The sequence below is a fragment of the Mytilus trossulus genome, chromosome 10, assembly GCF_036588685.1.
Source record: "Mytilus trossulus isolate FHL-02 chromosome 10, PNRI_Mtr1.1.1.hap1, whole genome shotgun sequence".
Taxonomy (NCBI): Eukaryota; Metazoa; Mollusca; class Bivalvia; order Mytilida; family Mytilidae; genus Mytilus; species Mytilus trossulus.
The window spans coordinates 18,642,994-18,666,205 of record NC_086382.1 but is presented as its reverse complement, the minus strand read 5'-3'; the positions used below and the strand labels follow the sequence as shown (position 1 = coordinate 18,666,205).

General features: G+C 32.9%; 1 protein-coding gene and 1 long non-coding RNA gene across 5 annotated transcripts; one reads left to right on the top strand and one right to left on the bottom strand.

The window, feature by feature from the left end:
* Positions 1-1,000: 1,000 nt before the first annotated feature.
* Positions 1,001-23,133, bottom strand: LOC134686990 (uncharacterized). Of its 4 annotated transcripts, none has more exons than XM_063546889.1 (8): positions 23,036-23,095; positions 19,012-19,270; positions 14,778-14,894; positions 12,842-12,910; positions 9,287-9,316; positions 8,636-8,736; positions 7,288-7,906; positions 1,001-1,275 (listed from the first exon to the last, which is right to left on the bottom strand). In XM_063546889.1, exons 3-8 carry the CDS (start codon positions 14,888-14,890, stop codon positions 1,170-1,172), a joined length of 1,038 nt encoding a protein of 345 aa, XP_063402959.1. In that variant the 5' UTR covers positions 14,891-14,894; positions 19,012-19,270; positions 23,036-23,095; the 3' UTR covers positions 1,001-1,169. The 4 variants fall into 4 exon arrangements, with proteins under 4 accessions (XP_063402959.1, XP_063402957.1, XP_063402958.1 ...); XM_063546887.1 differs by lacking the exon at positions 19,012-19,270 and adding an exon at positions 20,335-20,452 and having other exon boundaries at positions 23,036-23,085; XM_063546888.1 differs by lacking the exon at positions 19,012-19,270 and having other exon boundaries at positions 23,036-23,133.
* On the top strand, positions 3,079-4,769 carry LOC134686991 (uncharacterized). Its single transcript, XR_010101716.1, has 3 exons — positions 3,079-3,168; positions 3,673-3,782; positions 4,316-4,769. It is a non-coding gene; the product is annotated as an uncharacterized LOC134686991 (long non-coding RNA).
* Positions 23,134-23,212: the final 79 nt, after the last annotated feature.

The window sequence follows — 23,212 nt, the reverse complement described above, 5'->3', positions numbered from 1 at the left end:
TCACACTGTATAGCGGACTTGTATATAAACCCTGAAACCCGACAAATCCTTAACATGTATTTCCTGAGAAATATGCGACGACAAATATTGATGAGTCGGACGTACTGACAGATTGGTGGACTGATGGATGGATGAACTGAAGGACGGACGAACAGACAGAGGTAAAACAGTATACCTCCACTGTTTTAAAGCAGGGTTATAACAATATTTTTTTCCAAAATTTTGCTCATGATACTGTTCCATAATAAAGCGTCTGTCCAAGTTTTGTAAGTTTCCAAAATGGTTTGCAGGTAAGTGATTTTCCAATTATTTTTTTACATGTAACCATAAACTGAACCTAAAATTTTGACACCGACACCGACGGGATAGAAGGTCGCTTTATATTTCTCGCTTGTGCGGCAGAAGTTTCGGACATGTTGTTTGATATAAAAGAACGTTTCCCTTCAAGATTGGTAGTAAAACATAACTAACGACAGAAATACATGACAGGTAACCTCAAACAAAGTAATATTCCTAAGAACCATGACAGGTAACCTCAAACAAAGTAATATTCCTAAGAACCATGACAGGTATAACCTCAAACAAAGTAATATTCCTAAGAACCATGACAGGTAACCTCAAACAAAGTAATATTCCTAAGAACCATGACAGGTATAAACTCAAACAAAGTAATATTCCTAAGAACCATGACAGGTAACCTCCAACAAAGTAATATTCCTAAGAACCATGACAGGTATAACCTCAAACAAAATAATATTCCTAAGAACCATGACAGGTAACCTCAAACAAAATTATATATTCCTAAGAACCATGACAGGTATAACCTCAAACAAAGTCATATTCCTAAGAACCATGACCAGTAAAGGGTCAAAGTAATAAAATGATAGCAATGAGTGTAGTAGAAAGAGGTCCCTATATGACCAAACCAAATTAATGTAGAAACATACACAAGTACTGCAAATCCAGCCATGAATTTATAATATTTCAAATTTATATAATATAAAACAAATACATTTATTCATTGAAGAATAAAAAATTACAGAAAAAAATACTGTCGCTGCTTGAATCTTTTCTTGATAGTAAAAAGAAAGTTAACTCAAATTATTAGTTTCCACTGTCTGTGTTCACAAATATTCAACGCATTGTATGTTTGTAAATGAATACATGGATCAACCTCTAAATGCTGATGAATTGAATCCGTAGAAATTAACTCGTTTTGAATATTTTCCGTTGTCTCTAAGATCTGGTAGCGGGTCCTCGTGGGAGCTGTGATATCTGAAAAATATCAAACAGTCGGTATGTTATGGTTATTATTGTTTTCTTGTGTTCGCTATGCATATGATAAGTTACTTTATTATACTTCACGTAAAATGCCATATTTTGATTGGCTAAGACGAGGGTGTCAATTTACTCTATCACATGGCTGAGCGGGTGACAATTTTTTTATGTTACCCTCTCGTCTAAACCAATCAGAAATCGATAATTCAAAGAACAATGAATTAAAGTTACATAAAAAAATGCAATGCTAAGCTCTACGTTTTGGCTCTGGTTGTATTATCGACTGTTAAAATAAATAAAATAAAACATCTTACTTGACTTTTTTTGTTTTTTCTAATGCCCGTAACGTTGTTATGAACGTGACGTCATAGAAAATACTTTAAAAATAAAAGTAATCTGTAAAAGCCAATAATGATAGGACATTCAGTATAATAAATTAAATAACACATAGCTGAGAGGGTGATAGAGCAGATCGGAACCCCTCGAAAAGGCATTGTCAACCTTGGCTTCGCCGCGGTTGACAATGTTTTCTCGGGGTACCAATCTGCTCTATCACCCTCTCAGCTATGTGTTATTTATATAATAAACATAAGACAGTCGGTATGTCATGGTTATTATTGTTTTCTTGTGTTCGCTATGCATATGATAAGTTACTATAAACATAAGACAGTCGGTATGTCATGGTTATAATTGTTTTCTTGGGTTCGCTATGCATATGATAAGTTATTATAAACATAAGACAGTCGGTATGTCATTGTTATAATTGTTTTCTTGGGTTCGCTATGCATATGATAAGTTACTATAAACATAAGACAGTCGGTATGTCATGGTTATAATTGTTTTCTTGGGTTCGCTATGCATATGATAAGTTATTATAAACATAAGACAGTCGGTATGTCATGGTTATAATTGTTTTCTTGGGTTCGCTATGCATATGATAAGTTATTATAAACATAAGACAGTCGGTATGTCATTGTTATAATTGTTTTCTTGGGTTCGCTATGCATATGATAAGTTACTATAAACATAAGACAGTCGGTATGTTATGGTTATAATTGTTTTCTTGGGTTCGCTATGCATATGATAAGTTATTATAAACATAAGACAGTCGGTATGTCATGGTTATGATTGTTTTCTTGGGTTCGCTATGCATATGATAAGTTACTATAAACATAAGACTATGTTACAATGATATATAGCGAGAAGATCAACAAAAAAGCAGACAAACTATTGAACACATATATATACACTGCAAATATTGCGGACGCCTGACGCGTCTAGACGCGTTCCATTTTTAAACACAATATGTTCAGTTATTAACATTCGTGTTGCACATTGAACGCCAGCGTCAAAGAATATAACACATTGTGTTCAGTCTTTGAACGCACATGTTCAAGACAAGTGTTCTAAATTGAACACTAGAAATGTTCTAATATTGTAATGGGGAGTGAAAAAATATTTCATCGCTTCAGAGTCAAACAGACGATGAATAAGGGTGATTCGCACTATAATTTGACGATAAATGTATTTTAGCTGTATCAACATAAGCAAATTATAGTTTGGTAAACAAAAAATGAAAGAGCGTATTTATATGAGCGTGCAAATGATTGATTTTTAGTATAAATCTTCTTTCTAAAGGACATAAGTTCCTTGGGTATATTTTTTTACAATGTAAATGTGTAAATGCTCATGAAAACGTTGCTATTGTAAAAGCGTTCTGGCGTCGAACATGATGCGTTCAAATTTACCATTTCCCCCGAACGCCATGTGTTCGAAACATGCCCGCGTACATAACAACGCGTGACGTATTTAATGTACCGGAAGTTTGGTTTTTGATCGTGATTGAAGAAGCTTCACTGAAGAAAATTACAGCAAAGCTTGATTTAATAGGTACATGTATGTTTAATTATCTATATTTATCACACATTTTTTTTAGTATGAAATCAACAAATTTCTACTTTCACAGGACACACTGAAGTATAAATGGAAGTAGAACATTTTGTGTCAACACATAACGGTGCTGTTATGCCATAATTCGATTTAAAAAGTACTAGGAGGTTCGTTGAGAGAATATATTTAGATGATCATGCTATAAAAAAAAATAACCAATGTAAATTTATACGTAAATGTTTAATGATATCGTTGCTATTGTAAATGTGTTCTAGTTTCGAACATGATACGTTCCAGCTAATCGTTTTCTCTGAACACTATGTGTTCCAATGTCAAGACAGAAGTTTGTAAAAAGGCATACTGCAACACTAATTTTAAATTTCTTATGTATATGTTATATTAATAGCTTTCTCATTCTTAAATACTTAAATCTTAGTAATTCATTTTAGCAAATGTCCACCGTTCATACATGTATTGTTATGTATTCTTATGTTACTTTTATAGGGTACAAACACAACTACAGTACTGAGGGGTAATTGTTCGTGCATACCTCGCCGAGAATGAAGAGAAAATTTCGCAGTTCAAGAGATGACTACTTATCCTGCACCATAAAAGTACTTTCATATGCAAGTTTAAGAATTTTAGGAGTGCCCATTGACTTCTTACAAGTTTTGTTATTGCAGATTTATCAATAAAATGTGCACCATTCACTGGTGTACATTATAATCAGAAAACTATTTGAGCTAAATTCGATATAATAACATCAATTTAAATTGGAATTAACGTATACAGATCATAAGTGAAATTACTACATATCTTAAAAAAAAAGAGACAAAAGGTAGTTAGTTTCTAGAAATGTGAGCAGTTAGTTTAGTGACAAGTCTAACGACAAAGTTTTGCCTAAAACAGCTACTGTATGAGCATTTGCTGGACACTTCCTACCATCTTTTTTTAAAAGCTATAGAACACGAAAGCCCATATACTTGAAAATGCATGTATACCACTCTTTAACAAATGTATCTTATCTAATAATGCTGACAAGTATAATGGAATTAAAAAACACAATAAGAGTTTAATTCTAATTCTTAAGGAATATCGACATGATCCATAATTTGTTTACTCATACACTTTATATTTCATATTTTAGAACTCACAGTTGATGGATAACAAGGTTAAAGAGTAGTTATAACCCAAGGAGACGAATGTTCTAAAAAATGGAAGCTCAAAAGACGAATGTTCTAAAAAATGGCAGCTCAAAATCAGTTGTAGACCGACTCAAATCATGTTCAAAAGTACCTAAGGTAGCAGTGTTACATGAACACCGACTCGACTAGTAGCAGCATATACACAGGGTATTTTATGTTGGATATTGACTATCTGAGTGCTATGAAAGCTGTGGATCATCGAAAATATTGGTGATAAACGAGTCATTGACATAAGTATTTTGTAATTCAGGACAGTGCTTGACTTGAGAAGTTGCAAACGATGAGTTAAACTGTGTTCATAAGTCGCTAAACTTTGTTGTTACATACTAATTTTAAATATGACGAACAATTTGTTTATGGTTAAATATTTGGACACATTAATTTTTGCAAATTACAAATGTTATATTTTTAATTTGTCTAACTTGTCATTTTAAAGTTGCTTCAATATTTCACATTGTATTGTATTTTTTTATTTTATTTTGCCTCTTTTAATCAATTAAAGATGTTTTTAATCAATCTAATTATTTGTTTTACAAGACCACAATAATGTTTCAGAGAATAGAACACTTTTCTGGAACATGTAAAATTGTGTTCCACTAATACATGTATACACTATGTGTTCTGGATATTAACACATACTTCTGGAACAGTCCGAGCGTTCCAGAAGTGTTACAAGGCTTGGAACGCGTAACGGCACACAATTTTGCTCACAAGGTCATGTTCCAGATTCAAACACTAGGCGTTCAAGGAGTACACACTATCCGATCAAGAATAACACACATAGCGTTCGAAGGATGCACACATGATGTTAAAAACTGGAACACCAAAGTTAATATTTAGAACACTGTTACGCGTTCCAGATTCAAACACTCGGCGTTCAAGGAGTACACACTATCCATTCAAGAATAACACACATAGCGTTCGAAAGATGCACACATACTATTAAAAACTGGAACACCAATGTTAATATTTAGAACACTGTTACGCGTTCCAGAAGTGTTACAAAAGGGTGTTCAAAAAGTGTTCTGATTCTTAACACTTTTATTTACAGTGTATATGCAATCAAATTTTTCATATAACATCTGAGATTGAGTGGAGCTATACTGTTTACTCCTGTCAGTCCGTTCGTCATATAACATCTGAGATTGAGTGGAGCTATACTGTTTACTCCTGTCAGTCCGTTCGTCATATAACATCTCAGATTGAGTGGAGCTATACTGTTTACTCCTGTCAGTCCGTTCGTCATATAACATCTCAGATTGAGTGGAGCTATACTGTTTACTCCTGTCAGTCCGTTCGTCATATAACATCTGAGATTGAGTGGAGCTATACTGTTTACTCCTGTCAGTCCGTTCGTCATATACCATCTGAGATTGAGTGGAGCTATACTGTTTACTCCTGTCAGTCCGTTCGTCATATAACATCTCAGATTGAGTGGAGCTATACTGTTTACTCCTGTCAGTCCGTTCGTCATATAACATCTGAGATTGAGTTGAGCTATACTGTTTACTCCTGTCAGTCCGTTCGTCATATAACATCTCAGATTGAGTGGAGCTATACTGTTTACTCCTGTCAGTCCGTTCGTCATATAACATCTGAGATTGAGTGGAGCTATACTGTTTACTCCTGTCAGTCCGTTCGTCATATAACATCTGAGATTGAGTGGAGCTATACTGTTTACTCCTGTCAGTCCGTTCGTCATATAACATCTCAGATTGAGTGGAGCTATACTGTTTACTCCTGTCAGTCCGTTCGTCATATAACATCTGAGATTGAGTGGAGCTATACTGTGTACTCCTGTCAGTCCGTTCGTCATATAACATCTCAGATTGAGTGGAGCTATACTGTTTACTCCTGTCAGTCCGTTCGTCATATAACATCTGAGATTGAGTGGAGCTATACTGTTTACTCCTGTCAGTCCGTTCGTCATATAACATCTCAGATTGAGTGGAGCTATACTGTTTACTCCTGTCAGTCCGTTCGTCATATAACATCTGAGATTGAGTGGAGCTATACTGTTTACTCCTGTCAGTCCGTTCGTCATATAACATCTGAGATTGAGTGGAGCTATACTGTGTACTCCTGTCAGTCCGTTCGTCATATAACATCTCAGATTGAGGGGAGCTATACTGTTTACTCCTGTCAGTCCGTTCGTCATATAACATCTGAGATTGAGTGGAGCTATACTGTTTACTCCTGTCAGTCCGTTCGTCATATAACATCTCATATTGAGTGGAGCTATACTGTTTACTCCTGTCAGTCCGTTCGTCATATAACATCTGAGATTGAGTGGAGCTATACTGTTTACTCCTGTCAGTCCGTTCGTCATATAACATCTCAGATTGAGTGGAGCTATACTGTTTACTCCTGTCAGTCCGTTCGTCATATAACATCTCAGATTGAGTGGAGCTATACTGTTTACTCCTGTCAGTCCGTTCGTCATATAACATCTGAGATTGAGTGGAGCTATACTGTGTACTCCTGTCAGTCCGTTCGTCATATAACATCTGAGATTGAGTGGAGCTATACTGTTTACTCCTGTCAGTCCGTTCGTCATATAACATCTGAGATTGAGTGGAGCTATACTGTTTACTCCTGTCAGTCCGTTCGTCATATAACATCTGAGATTGAGTGGAGCTATACTGTTTACTCCTGTCAGTCCGTTCGTCATATAACATCTCCGATTGAGTGGAGCTATACTGTTTACTCCTGTCAGTCCGTTCGTCATATAACATCCGAGATTGAGTGGAGCTATACTGTGTACTCCTGTCAGTCCGTTGGTCCATCACATACATGCAGCTGGGGTTTTATGATGGTCAAAGGTAATTAATTTACATAATGATCATCTGGAGACTGATATTCCCCATAATCCTAAAAGTGGGTTACATATGAATTTATGTAGAGATTACGGTACCTTTGTTGAGTTCCAGCCTTGTCTGACAGCTTTAGTTTGTATAACACTGACGAGTTTTCCCATTCCCCAACACAAGGTTCTGGTATCTCCCGAACAACAGATTCGCTAACTGTCTCTTGGTGTGTTTTATCGTATTCACATATATTCATTTCTGTTTTCACCGAGTCCATAAATACTCCAATTTTATCTGGAACTGTGGGTCTGTGAAATATTCTTTGTGGATGCAGAACTTCCTTTTTATCTGCCATCTCTTGCAATTTGAGTAACGACAAATAATCTTCTTGCAAATGGTCGTCTGGTTGGTGTAGAGAAGATGGTAGTCTATAGTTGTATATAGAAGACAAAACAAAAGGAAAATTCTGATTGAAGTCATCAACTCGAAAACATGAATGTCTGACTTCAGTATCATTAATTTCTAGATGGTCGTCTTTCGGCGGATCCTCGTGTTGGTGTGTTTTAGGACACAGGGTCCGGTTGATGTTGAATAGCTGTATTTCTGTGTTTTCTTTATTGGATTGGTATTTGCCAGGCAGGAGAATTTGGTAGCGAGATTTTTCATACAGTTTACCTCTGGTTGTTTCAAGCGAGTTTCTTGTTGCTTCTGACAACCTGTGCTGACCTGTCAAATTTAGATAATTTCAAAGACCTATCAGTAAAACACAACATAGTTTTCATTTAAGTAATAACATCTCATTCGGTCTTTAAAATGTAGTTAAATAAAAACTGTTGGTCCTACATCCGGTGGATATTATGTAATAATTTTTAGGCATTGTACAAGGTCACGACTCTGTTGGACAGTTTATGACGTCTCTTCACTGAATCCGTCGGAAGTGTACTGATTGACAATTTAATCTGTGAAATATTTACTTATTTATCAGCTGTTATTGACTTTGAACTAGCTTTCAGTATTCGACTAACTGCGAGTACTCTTATAACTGCTTATGTGGCTGTAGTGTTTATGCGATTTATTTTTTGGATTTCGTGATAATCTGATGAGTCAAACCATTTCCAAATAAACTCTTCATAGATACCAGGAATACATTTAGTATTTACGCCATACGCGCGTTTCGTCTACAAAAGACTCATCAGTGACGTCGAATCCAAAAAAGTTAAAAAGGTCAAATAAAGTACGAAGTTGAAGAGCATTGAGAACCAAAATTCCTTAAAGTTTTGCCAAATACAGCTTAGGTAGTTTAGCTGTATTTGGCTACTGATTTAAATGTTTGTGTTCTTATTTTGTGCAGTTATACCACTGTACCAAGTTGGGAGGTTTTAGTGGTAATCAAGGACTAACAATAGAAATTGGTAGACAAAGAAAAATTCCCTGAGATTGGAGACTGTACAATACCTAGTCCATTCTGTCTGCTCGGATCATGCTTGGGAAACATCTCCAAATGTTCACCACGTTCTACACGTCTTGTTGGTGCTGGTAAATCCTTCACTCGACTTCTACAAATATGATATATTTATTGTTTATTTAGGTGGTATTTATCTCAAATGCATTATTGTATTGTTAGTTTAGACAGAAATGTACTCAGTGTCTTGCAATGTCATTTCAGCATGACCTGCAGTTAAGGTATAAGTTGCGGTTGCGGCTATGGCGATATAAAGTGCCAGGAACATTGTTCAAATACACCTTCAATCAGAGGAATTTTTTTTTCAGAAAATATAAATTTTAATTTATTTTACATTTTACCAAGTAAATGTACTGATAGTTGTGTAGATCTAAACTTTCCGCACAGAAACTGTGATAAGTTAAAATCAAGATAGTTATGGATATTAAGCCTAGTATGGTGTATGTACATAGATAAAGAATAAACAAATAGACCGTAAATTCTTGTGCTTTTGGTGAGCTTGTCGGTGAGACATTATATGTATAATGAGATCTAGTTTTTGACGCATACAGTTACATAGCTACTTAGCCAACGCATTGTAATAATAGATCACCAATAACTCATTCCATCCACTTAATTCAATAACAAAATAACAATAGTCTTACCTCATATCAACTTCGAATGGTTTTGGATAGCTGAAAACAATAATATTTTTTAGTACAATGCTTCATCATTCAAATTATATATATATCAGTCACATAAATCATAATATAGATCAGTCACATAAAACACAATATATAGGTCAGTCACATAAAACACAATATAGGTCAGTTACATAAAACACAATTATAGGTCAGTCACATAAATCACAAATTAGATCAGTCACATAAAACACAATATAGGTCAGTCACATAAAACACAATATGGGTCAGTCACATAAATCACAAATTAGATCAGTCACATAAAACACAATATAGGTCAGTCACATAAAACACAATATAGGTCAGTCACATAAATCACAAATTATATCAGTCACATAAAACACAATATAGGTCAGTCACATAAAACACAATATAGGTCAGTCACATAAAACACAATATAGGTCAGTCACATAAATCACAATATGTCAGTCACATAAATCACAATATAGGTCAGTCACATATGTTTATTTATTATTTACAAATTGCCTACTTCATTTTCTTTAATAGTATATCAATCAACTAAATCAAAATCAATCATATTATGTACTTTGTTTAACCTAATATGAATTTACTTTACATTATGTTTGAAAATTATATTATAATTATTCTGCTCATTCTGGGCGCCGTGATTGGCAAATAAAATATTTGTTGTTTGTTTGTTTGTTGGTCAGTCACATAAATCACAATATAGGTCAGTCACATAAATCACAATACAGGTCAGTCACATAAATCACAATATAGGTCCGTCACATAAATCACAATATAGGTCCGTCACATAAATCACAATATAGGTCCATCACATACATTTCAATATGGGTCCGTCACATTAACTACAGTATAGGTCAGTCACATAAATCACAATATAGGTCCATCACACAAATCACAATATAGGTCCGTCACATAAATCACAATATAGGTCCGTCACATAAATCACAATATAGGTCCATCACATACATTTCAATATGGGTCCGTCACATTAACTACAGTATAGGTCAGTCACATAAATCACAATATAGGTCCATCACACAAATCACAATATAGGTCCGTCACATAAATCACAATATAGGTCCGTCACATAAATCACAATATAGATCAGTCATATAAAACACAATATAGGTCCGTCACATAAATCACAATATAGGTCAGTCACATAAATCACAATACAGGTTAGTCACATAAATCACATTATAGGTCCGTCACATAAATCACAATATAGGTCCGTCACATAAATCACATTATAGGTCCGTCACATAAATCACAATATAGGTCCGTCACAAACATTTTAATATGGGTCTGTCAAATTAACTACAATAAAGGTCCGTCACATAAATCACATTATTGTATATCAATATAATATTTCCTACAGAAAGTAACCAAAAGTTAGCGTGCAATAAATTCCAATATTGCACAAGTGCAATAAATCTTCAAAATTCATGACGTCATCAACGACAAAATCTTATTTTAAAACAATTTTTAATTTCAAATATTATATTGCTATACAATAAAAGGGTTATTGCATGAATATTGGGGAATATTGTCCTTCGTAGAACATATATTGCACTCGCAAGCTCGTGCAATATCAAATTCTACTCAGGACAATATTCCCCAATATTCATGCAATAACCCTATAATATAGGTCCGTCACATATATCACAATATAGGTCCGTCACATAACTACAATATAGGTCCGTCAAATACATCACAATATAGGTCCGTCACATAAATCACAATATAGGTCCGTCACAAAAATCACTATATAGGTCCGTCACATAAATCACAATATAGGTCCGTCACATACATTTCAATATGGGTCCGTCACATAAACTACAATATAGGTCCGTCACATAAATCACAATACAGGTCAGTCACATAAATCACATTATAGGTCCGTCACATAAATCACAATATAGGTCCGTCACATAAATCACATTATAGGTCCGTCACATAAATCACAATATAGGTCCGTCACATAAATCACAATATAGATCCGTCACAAACATTTTAATATGGGTCCGTCAAATTAACTACAATAAAGGTCCGTCACATAAATCACATTATTGTATATCAAAATAATATTCCCTACAGAAAGTAATCAAAAGTTAGCGTGCAATAAATTCCAATATTGCACTAGTGCAATAAATCTTCAAAATTCATGACGTCATCAACGACAAAATCTTATTTTAAAACAATTTTTAATTTCAAATATTATATTGCTATACAATAAAAGGGTTATTGCATGAATATTGGGGAATATTGTCCCTCGTAGAACATATATTGCACTCGCAAGCTCGTGCAATATAAAATTCTACTCAGGACAATATTCCCCAATATTCATGCAATAACCCTATAATATAGGTCCGTCACATATATCACAATATAGGTCCGTCACATAAACTACAATATAGGTCCGTCAAATACATCACAATATATGTCCGTCACATAAATCACAATATATGTCCGTAACATAAATCACAATATAGGTCCGTCACATAAATCACAATATAGTTCCGTCACATAAATCACAATATAGGTCCGTCGCATAAATCACAATATAGGTCCGTCGCATAAATCACAATATAGGTCCGTCGCATAAATCACAATATAGGTCCGTCACATAAATATAGAATAACCATACATTGTCTCGAAATATCAATGTTATTTGTACGAGGCTTAGAAACAGGTAGAAAGCGAGTACAAATAACCGATTGATATTTCGAGACAATGTATGGTTATACTTTATATACTGCAACTCTTATAAGTGTTCTAAATGAAGTATTTAGGGTAAAAATCATCATTTTTTAATTTGGAGAGAACGACGTAAAATTTCCGCGAACCTGTATGTTTTATTGACGTCATAAATAAAACTCTACGGAAACGCATTGTCAACGTCATAAACAAGGTGATATACGGTTAGGGACTGTATATGACATATAAATATACAGTCAATGCAATTTGACTGCTCAAATAGCACAACTGCAGTATATATCACAATATAGGTTTCTTAGAAACTGGATTGCAATCAGGCGTCCCGATGAATGGGCTTTTCTTGCTCCTGTAAGTTCTTGTTCACGTCAAACAAATACGAAATTCAGGTGTTTTTTAAATCTTCAATATAGATGTTCGAATAGTTGTAGTAGACAGAAGCAGCAAATTATGTTTTCGATGTTTTACTAACGAACGACACAGAACTTTGACGAAAACACTTAACGAGCATACAGAAGAAAATATCGAAGAACGGTACACAACTAACTGGATTCGCTTGCAAGTTAACTTGATATGCACTGGATCTGATTAAGATTCGTTCACAATCAGCTTAATATACATTTAACACTTTAAATTGTACAAGTAAACAACATTTAACAATAATTATTATTCAAATTAATATTATTTACTTTATTCATATTAATATCATTTACTTTATTCATATTAATATTATTTGTTTTTTCTTTTTGTGTATGTTTGTAGTAGTATAAGTAGTAGATGTGGTAGACAAGAATATATATATATATATATACTTACGCAAATCCTTCTAAATTCTTCACTTCATGTTCTACAGGAAGTTCATGGCAAGCAGCAAAGTTTGAACGACTGTAAAAAAAAGCAACACGATTTCAAAATGTAGATGTATGAATCATTCAATGTATATAATTCATTCGTCTAAATAGTAATAAGAAGCTGCGACATGAGTGTCAGTGAGACAACTCTCCATCCAAGACTCAATACATGACTATCAAGTCAGAGATAACGATACATCTTATTAACTTAAAGTTTAGATGACATACCCAAAGGCCAGTGTATTGTTTATAGAAGGAGAGTAGACTACTAAACAACAAGTTCCTAAGAGCCAGAGTTGCATACCTAGCTTTTGAAAATAATGTTTACATTTATTGAAATCCGTTATTTTTTGTAGATTATGTATTGCTGATCATTTGTGCATTGCACAGTTTGTACCTATCTATTTATATATTACAGTTTCAGATACAATTCAAAAATTAAAGAAATCGTTCTAATCGTTAAGGACTACACCTCCTTACTGAGCCTTAATGGCCTGAATGTAGGTCTTGTATATCTGATCAATTTTACCATTAAAAGGTGGTTAATCATAATGGCATGCAGGTGTGTTCAATATTAAGATCTGAACAGTCGTTGCCCAACTCAACTCCTTGTCACACATAAAATTTCCCCACCAAATACTACTGCATCTGCATACATAGAAGTGACAATGTTGGCAATATTGAATGCATAGAAGTGCTAAAAAGATGGGATTCGTCCTAAGTCAGAAAAAATCACCTTAGCATTTGATAAAGCCAGAATAAAACTTTTTGGTGTACACATGTACAAACATTATTACGTTTTAATAATTTGAACTTGATATATAAAGTTATGAGTTATTGAGTATGCATTTTCATTTTAAGGTTTGAAAATTGTGCCTTTGAAACGAAGTCATAATTCGTTCGATTTGGACAACCAGATAAGCCGGATATACCACAAAAAAAATACCAATTTTAGGGGGCTTTCATTTTAAGTCTTTGCAAAATTGCCCCTAAACTAAAATACAAATAGCTTGTAAAGAATCATAAAGCAGGAAATAGCCAAAACAAATCTTACTCTACCGGGACACGTAATCTAACTCTGGGTTATAACTGTTTTTAATATATTCCAAGCGCGTATTTATTGAAATGAAACAAAATATTAACAAGTCGTGTATTCTTGGGAGGTACATTGCATACAAGGAAAAGACCCGAATAAATATCCTTTTCTGCCTAAAATGGGTCCATTGTTTTAATAATCTGCCTCCCCTTACAGGGCAGGCAATTTAAGACCCTGCAATTAAAGTAATCTGATAATCAGTGTGAAAAATCTAACTTAACATGTTAATCAGAGATTTCATGTGAATGTAGTGTACATAAAAATTTTCATGTAAATGTAGTGTTAATAAGAGATTTCATGTTAATATAGTGTTAATCAGAGATTTCATGTTAATATAGTGTTAATCAGAGATTTCGTGTTAATATAGTGTTAATCAGAGATTTCATGTGAATGTAGTGTTAATCAGAGATTTCATGTGAATGTAGTGTTAATCAGAGATTTCATGTTCATATAGTGTTAATCAGAGATTTCATGTTCATATAGTGTTAATCAGAGATTTCATGTTCATATAGTGTTAATCAGAGATTTCATGTGAATGTAGTGTTCATCAGAAATTTTTTATGTTAATATAGGGTTAATCAGAGATTTCATGTTAATATAGTGTTAATCAGAGATTTCATGTTAATATATTGTTAATCAGAGATTTCATGTTAATATAGTGTTAATCAGAGATTTCATGTTAATATAGTGTTAATCAGAGATTTCATGGTAATATAGTGTTAATCAGAGATTTCATGGTAATATAGTGTTAATCAGAACTCCCTCATCAGTATATCTACGCGCAATATTAAATGATTTTACTTACAATTTAGAGTATCCATCAGTAGTTCTGTAATTCCTTCCGTGTTCTATGTCATCTTGTTCGCCCCACCGAGGACAGGGACGATCTGGTTGCGAGTACTCTGTTTCCGGTCTCATTTTGCTTATTGGTTTTAAACAGAATTTAAAAGTAGAAATCAATAAGATCATAGAAGTAAATTGGCATATATACATCAATGATAGAAGTAAATAATTATAGCGACCAAATCTGAATGTCGTCTTATTTGAAGCAATTTTTTATTTGAAGCATATTTTCAAGTAGTCAGTGCTTTGAAATTGGACTTATTCGTACAAGACTTCCATTCGAACTCGTTCATTGCATGTCTATTCCGTCGTATTACTGGTAATTAGAAGTAGCAGGGTTTTCCCGAATCCGTCTACATTTTTTTGTATTAATATATATATGTCTTAAATTCATCTGACAACAGATTATGTTTCGTGTCTCATCAATTGATTAGAAAGTATTTTTTTTAACCAAAACATCTTCTTTTACTCTATCAAATATCTATCGACGTGAGCTACCTTTCGTGTTAGTAAAATTTCATAAATTTTGTGAAAATTGTTAAAAAATTACTATATAAAGGTCAATAACTCCTCTTAGGGGGTCAATTGACCATTTGGGTCATGTTCATTTCTTTTTAGGTCTTACTTTGCCCTTTGGGCCAGGTGAGCTAAAAAGGGAGAATTTTAAAGTTTCAGATAATGTTATCAACAATTCTCATTAAACTTTGGTGCATTGTTTATATCTATTGATGAACACTCCCTGTTTGATTTTCATAAATTTCTTATATGACATTGAGAAGTAATTACACTTTATTCTTGGTACATGTGACAAGCCTATCATGCGCTCATGGCCTAGCTGGTTTTTGAAAGTAGAATGCCTATGGATGACTATTAAATTCTTGCATCCATTTTATTTGAATTTAAAGGAATAGTTGTTATTTATGTAAACAAATCCCATATTGATATATAACATGTACAATATTGAATAATCAGACATCAACCCAAGCCAACCTGGATGTAATTGAAAGACATCTACAGAGATCAATACACAGTTTTAAACAAAAGACAAAATAATGAAAAATATAGCAAAGTTTTGAGAAGAATTATAATTATGAAACGTATTAGCAATATTTAGAATATATATCGTTTAAAATTTAGGTTCCACCTATCATTTTAAAACTGGTATTTCGTTGTGGCTAGTCTATCAGAGGGATATTTAATCAATATGGAATCTTATTTTATCATGAAGTCAGATCTGAACATGGATTTGACAAATGAAGGTGGAGTAAAGCCGGAATGTCAGTTTTATTCTTATATATGTCTACATATTATATTATTGATTCAGTGGGGATGGTAAATAGAAACTCACAAGTCTAAGATAAAATTTTATAGTTTTAAAGGTTTTTTCATCAGACTCAGTTAACTAAAATTAGGTGGAGATATGTTCTTATTTCCAACAGAGGGGCACTCAACCTAAATCAAGTTGTGCATGCAGTGATTGATAGTTGATATATACTGAATGCTTTTACCACAAATTCGTAAAAGTTTTAACTGGTATTTATACTTAAAATACAATAATAAAATTCATGTCTTTCACTTCAGGACTTCTGATCCATCCATGTATACGTAGTATGGCATGTCATTGAGATATGGTTTTGGGCGATGGATGTTTTATGAAGGACCTGTATATACGTAACTACAAAGTATATCACTGGATTGAGCGCTTTGTCCAAATGTTTTATGAAAGTGCTTTGCTTTGAGCTCAGTTCATTGTTATGCAATTCATTCAATGGGAAATAAAGATTTGACAGACAACTCTCATGTACAAGGAATTATCAAAGTTGTATCCATTTTATGTACAATGTAAATAATAGGGAGATAATAACATTTTATTTATATTTGAATCAAACATATTTGTCCATTAGCCAAATTTATAAAAAAAAACACCACAAAACCAAACAACGCTACTCTAGCTACTAGCAATGATATGATGCCTGCTGGTTATGTTACACTTTATTTTATACATCTATACTGCCACATGACACCTTCGTCCTGAGTGTAAATGGTCATCCAGTATGTTACAAAAATAATTCAAAGGGCCTATTTGGCTTTATTGAATTCTAAAACTATATTTCATTGTACATGTTCAACATTTATTATTCATTTCTTAATTTTTGTGAATTAATATGACGTGCTTCTTTGGCTTTGTAAACAACACTGTGATAAAATTCTCGACAAAATATACTTAGCACAGACTCAGAGATATACATAATAATGGGTGTTACAATATACTTCCTACATAAATCTACATGTATTGGAACCTATTTGCAGACCCTTTGCCGATTTTATTGTTTTAAAAAGTACAATTAAAAAAAGACAAAATAACTTTTGTTCTTATTCGTATGCATAATAAAAAGAAGTAATGCACAAGAGCTCGGAGAAATCAACAAAAATTAAAATTAAATAAAATTCCGCGAAAGTCTATTTATCTTTTTGGCGCATTTAAGTCATTTCAAAACATGACGTCATACAAATGAAACCGCTATAAAAGTTGAAAATTTTCTGTTACGTGAACCATCGGAATTCATATGATATTGTATTAAAACTGATTTTTGAGGTCAGTTTTGTTTTATTTTCTATTCTCTTGCATACACCTTATCGCTAATCCCGGCTGACACAGCCGCTTGATTATTTGACCTCAACAACAATCACTTTTCCATTGTGACGTCAGATTTTTTGTTTTGTGACGTAAAAATGTTATGGGAACCTGTGTGATATGCAGGTAATGGCGGACAAATAGCGATAAGGTGTATTATTCGCGTATTTACTCATTTCAGCAAGTCAACATGGCGGCTCCTTAGTTACAAAATGTCAACTTTGGATTTGACGGAAGCTTACGAGAAAAACATGTAAATTAAAAAAAGCAAATGTTTGGTTTGAGAATTTAAAGAATTAAAAAGTTTTTTTCTAGCAGTTATTCACGAAATAACCTACGCAAGCCACATATTTATAAAGATATTTGAGCTTTATCTAACAGGGAGTAAAAAAAGAACAGCATACCCATCCTCGCTTCAGTTTTTTAATGACAGTATTTGTCCTATTAGAATCGAAATAATTCATGGAAGCCATAGATTGTTGGAAATGTAAACATGGCCTGGGCCGTGACATCATTAATTTTATCCCGGCTCGCTAACGCTCAGGATAAAATTCAAATTTCATGGTCCAGGCCATGTGTAAATTTCCAACAGTCTATGGCTTCCATGAATCATTTCTTAATTATTAATTACTACAATACACTTTCATACCACAACAAAACGGCCTTACTGTACTGGTATTACCTATATGTGTATCCATATTTCAAAATGAACTGAAAAGAGAATATTTTTGCAATACCTTTTTCATATTGAATACTATCACTTTTTAGATCTTTTTCATATCCAATTGAAATTTTATCAGATGACTTCTATAGCAGTTATATTTTTTTATGAGTCTTTGAAGCATGCTCACAAAGATACTGGCCAATTTTATTTTTTTTTGCTTTGACCTGCTTTAGAGGAAATATTTTCAAATAATTACATATATATATGTAATATAAAATTAAATAAGACAGAAGTTTACTCTCTAGCTCATCTAGCCCCAAGCATCATGTCAGGCATTGTCTTTACTAATGTCCTCTAAACTGAGTAAATTGATTCCTAAAACAATTAAATGTCTTCTATTCTGAGAAACAATTTCGACATTAAAACGAAATCTTTTACTTATGATCATGATGATCCTCAACAAAGTAATATAAATAGAACCATACAAAATAAGCAAATACATGTGCTCAAATACCATCTCCCGTATAAAAAAAAAAATCACATCATGAAAAACTGAACCTGTTATCCTAGCTTCAAAATGTATCCAAAATCAAAGATGTAGAATCTATTCTATGGCAATTAATGGCAATAGGTGTCTGTTCCATGCCAATTTTAAACATAAAAAACTAAATATTAAATAAACAACTCTCCTAATCAGGCTTATGCTCAGTTTGGTTGTCATATTGTGCAACACAGTTGATAATATGGGAAAAACATAAAACTTCTTTTGTCAAACAAAACACTGTCGAACATCCAAACATAATATCCACACTGATCTGTGTCCACACTTGTAATCTATCAAAAAACAACAGAAAACTTCCGTGATTCTGACTTTGCGAAGGTGTTTAGGAAACTTACATGTTTCTGATTTTGCGAAGGTGTTTCGGACACTTCCGTGATTCTGACTTTGCAAAGGTGTTTAGGAAAGTTCAGCGTTTCTAATTTCGTTGATCGTGAATTGTTGATCATTTGATTAGACTAGAACACACCCGTGATATCGCGGGTCCGTGACTGAATTAATGTATATAACTAAGCGTATGCCTTATTTTAGTATTGGTATTCATCTCAGTTTTCTCTGCTTTCAACATCTTTCTGTTTGAACCCGTCGACCTGGAAACTATCAATTATTGGTAATATTAATAATTTGGAAAACAAAAGGGCCTGGAATGGATTATTTTTTACTCAACAGTATACAGCAAAATTCTAAATACACCGTTTGGTGGTGCGCCTGTCAGATGTGGAACGTACAGATAAGGTAATAGGTAACAGGTGAATATACTATTGGTATCGGTGTCGGACTCGATCCGGAACTTCTTAATTATTGGCAATATTAATTACGTGGAAAACAAAGGGGCCTGGAGTGGTGTAATTTTTAATCAACACCATTGTACTATATTAGTTATATATAAAGTTGAATTCTTTGATTAATCGTTTTTACGTGATGATGGCTGACAAATTGGACCTCGTAATTTTAGTATTATAGAGGTGTCATACCACCAATTAAAAGTCCCTATCTGTTCAACCAAATTTTACAATTTTCACAGCTTTCTAAATATTTTACCTTAAGTTTAACTTACCAGGTATATCCTGAATCCTACATGTATTAGCTTTCTACATGCTAATTTTCAACAGGTGTTTAAAATCATATAAAAAAGAAAAGGTGTTCCGAATAGAGGTACCACTAAAAATAACCCCTGGTTTTCTGGAAATCTTAAATTAGTATACTACGGAGTGCATTAATCCTCAATTTTGAATGCAAACTCATAAATAAGTAAATTTTAGCTCAAAATGGTCTAAATATATTTCTCTTTCACCAAAAGTTTCATTTCTGCCAATTTGTCGGTTAGTTTGAGTAAAAAAGGACATCAAATGCACTATTTTTTGTTCGAGTAGGCCTACTTTCACATACGTTCTAAATTTGAGGGAGTAATTGGTGGTATGACACCTATAGATAAGATACTGACCTCATCACCAAAAATTTCATCAAACCCGTAGATTTACCAAAAAATAAAAATGTGGTATTCTATGATAAAAACACCCATTCATTTACAACTTTTAACAAACAGATAATGTTTGTTCTGAGAACCTCTTAAATTTTGAAAATTATCAAAATTAGGGCATATACATTTATGTTTTTCTCTCATGCAAAGCTCTGATTCCTTGCCCGGCTTTATATATTACCTTTCGTTCCTTTTTTGTTGATAGATCTTCATATCTTTAATAAGCTTTGCCTTTCATATACAAGTATGTTGGCATCGAGCATCACTTATTAAGAGACATAAATCGTCGAAATGCGCATCTGGTGCAGAAAAATAAAACAATTCCAAGTTTTTACAGTTTGTCCTGATTAACAGGCACAAGAAGTTTTTAACCCTAAATTTAATCTTTACAAACAATCGTTCACAATGCGATAAAATCCAGAGTTTAATCTTTTGACATATCATAGTTTTTTTGGGGTGTTATTTGTTTGTTGAACATTGTACATTTTAGTATGCCTTGACCGACCCATATACTATTCTAATAAACACAGGTAAACGGACAGAAAGTCACCGGACAAAAAGTCACAGGACATAAAGTCACAAATTTCATTTTATATAAAGTGCGAATCCATCTAGTTCATTTTTACTGTCATATGCGGGTATGTCTATTGTAGAATAAAGGATCATGGGAAAACTGTGAGAAAATAAATTTATAAACCAGACGTTCATAATTAGAGCCATAGCAAAGGAATTATGATAACCGATAACATTGCTTTGTTTATAACAACATGTATGACTTGACCTTTGTTTATGATTAGATATAACTTATGTTTTTTATTGTCAAATTTCATTTTTTTTATCCTTGTTTTAAAACCAAACTTTCCTCCGTAAGTTAAATTTTATCAAATCCGTCTCTTATCCGTACTTTATCTATTTTTTTAGCAAGTCGGCTAAATTAAGGCTTTACAGCTAATTTCCTAATGCATGTAAAGCAAAACTTTGGTTGACTTGCTTGCTTAGTTTGTATAATTGTTTATACAAACTTTGTAAATAAGATTGACATCTTTAAACCATATGTATCGGCATAGTTTAACCTGTATTTATATAATTATTATATTTGAATTAAATTGGGTGGTATCATAATGATTGTACAAAAAAAGAAGCAAGCACGCTAACTAAAGTCTTGCTTTACATGCTTAAAAAATACGCTCTAATAGATAAAATAATAAATATATAATACAGTGAAAATGCGCCGCATATACAATAATAATGAATCGCTCTACAGTGAAAATGAAAGAATAGTATCATTATTCGACAGTAAACATGAGTCGCATAAAGAAAGCATCCAAGTGGAATTCAGTTCAATATAAAGTAACTGAATGACAAATTCTATCAGTCTAGGTTATACAACTTTAATAATTATGTTGAAATGAATATTTTTTCTGCAACAACATCTTACCTGTCAGTTATAAAACACATGCACGATATGTTCGTGAAATGTACTAAATATTCACCTATTTTGGTATATATTTCACAGCTATTTGGATTTAGGCGCGAAAAAAAAACGGTTCGCATCTCTTACTTTGTTTTATTAGTATTATGTGTTTCTTAACATATATACTTTTTTTAACTAATTTTCTTCATTTTCTTCAAAAATAAAAAATAAATCGTCTGTTTATTTATCATTCTACATCGAAAATTTCTGGCATATACAGTAAAAATGATATTTTAGGATCCGCACTTTACACACACTGAATTTGGTAGGACAAAAAGTCACAATATATTGTGTGATTTTAAGTGATTGAACTATAAAAATCAGGCAAGACGTGCATATCTTTTTAAACAGACTAACATGGTAAGTTACTGAGCTTTTTATGTTTTTTCACTGTTTAGATCTAGTAATCAATTAGTTCGTACACAATTCGAAATTTTAGTGAGTGCTCTTAAATTCTGCATTTGATTTGGCCTATCAGCTATTTTGATTCGAGCGCCAATGATGAGTCTTATGTAGACAAAACTATAAGCCAGAATCTTTCACGAGTAATATAGTAATTTCAGTTGAAAGATAACGACGAGGCTGCAGTCCTTTGCGTCAAACTGTTAGTTTAAATATTATCATGAGATATTTGTATTTATGTTATTTATGCGACTGGGTGAGTATCGCAATAACAATATCAGATACTTGTATGCATATTTTCCGAAAATAGCAATGAATAATCTCGACGATTTTGTCCTATGTTAAAAAAATATCACAAAAATCAATGCATGCATGCTAATAGAGAACTGTAAATTCAGAAACTATAGTTTCTGAATTTACAATTCTCTTATTTCAAAGTGTATCATTTGCGCAAAACATTATTTTTCGTGAGAAATAAAATTAATAAACCAGACGTTCATAATTAGAGCCATAGCAAAGGACTTATGATAACCGATAACATTGCTTTGTTTATAACAACATGTATGACTTGACCTTTGTTTATGATTAGATATAACTTATGTGTTTTATTGTCAAATTTCATTTTTTTTATACTCATTTTGATTTTGATTTGTTGTTAATATCAAGTTAGGTTGATAATAAATAATGAATTGGTAATTTTATATCTTCTTAAATTCCAGATATGGATTCTGAATTCAACTGTCGTTTGTCTGGAAAATTAGTACCAAGCATAATTCGCCTTGTAGATACGCAAGATACATCAAAATTATCTTTAGATGTTGACGCGTTACAAACGATCCTACTTATTTTACTAATTTCTTATGTGAAAGCTGTTGGTGTACATTATATAGATGGAGAAAAGCCAAAAGTAAGAATAAGAAAGCCAAGAATCACCATTGAACCTGTGGAAAATGGTACAGTCTAGATATAACTTCCAGGATAAAAGTAAATTGCTGTGTTCACATACCTTTCGAACGTCATCTCATGGCTGTAACAGTGAAATTGTAACCAGGCCTGAACGTTACCCACAGCAACACTATAGTGACGTATGCCATTAGTGTGATAATGGTTTTCAGATTAAGATAAAATTTAGATTTAAAACAATTAGATATATTTCAAGAGCTCATATGTATATAAACTCATC

Bases quoted from the DNA above. Each gene is read 5' to 3' on its own strand.
- LOC134686990 (XM_063546887.1), bottom strand. From the start codon at position 20,366: ATGAAGATCTATCAACAAAAAAGGAACGAAAG. The intron at 12,911-14,777 runs GTAAGTAAAATC...TTTTTTTTACAG, and splicing joins ACTGATGGATACTCTAAATT to TCGTTCAAACTTTGCTGCTT. The intron at 8,737-9,286 runs GTAAGACTATTG...TCATATTTGTAG, and splicing joins CCATTCGAAGTTGATATGAG to AAGTCGAGTGAAGGATTTAC.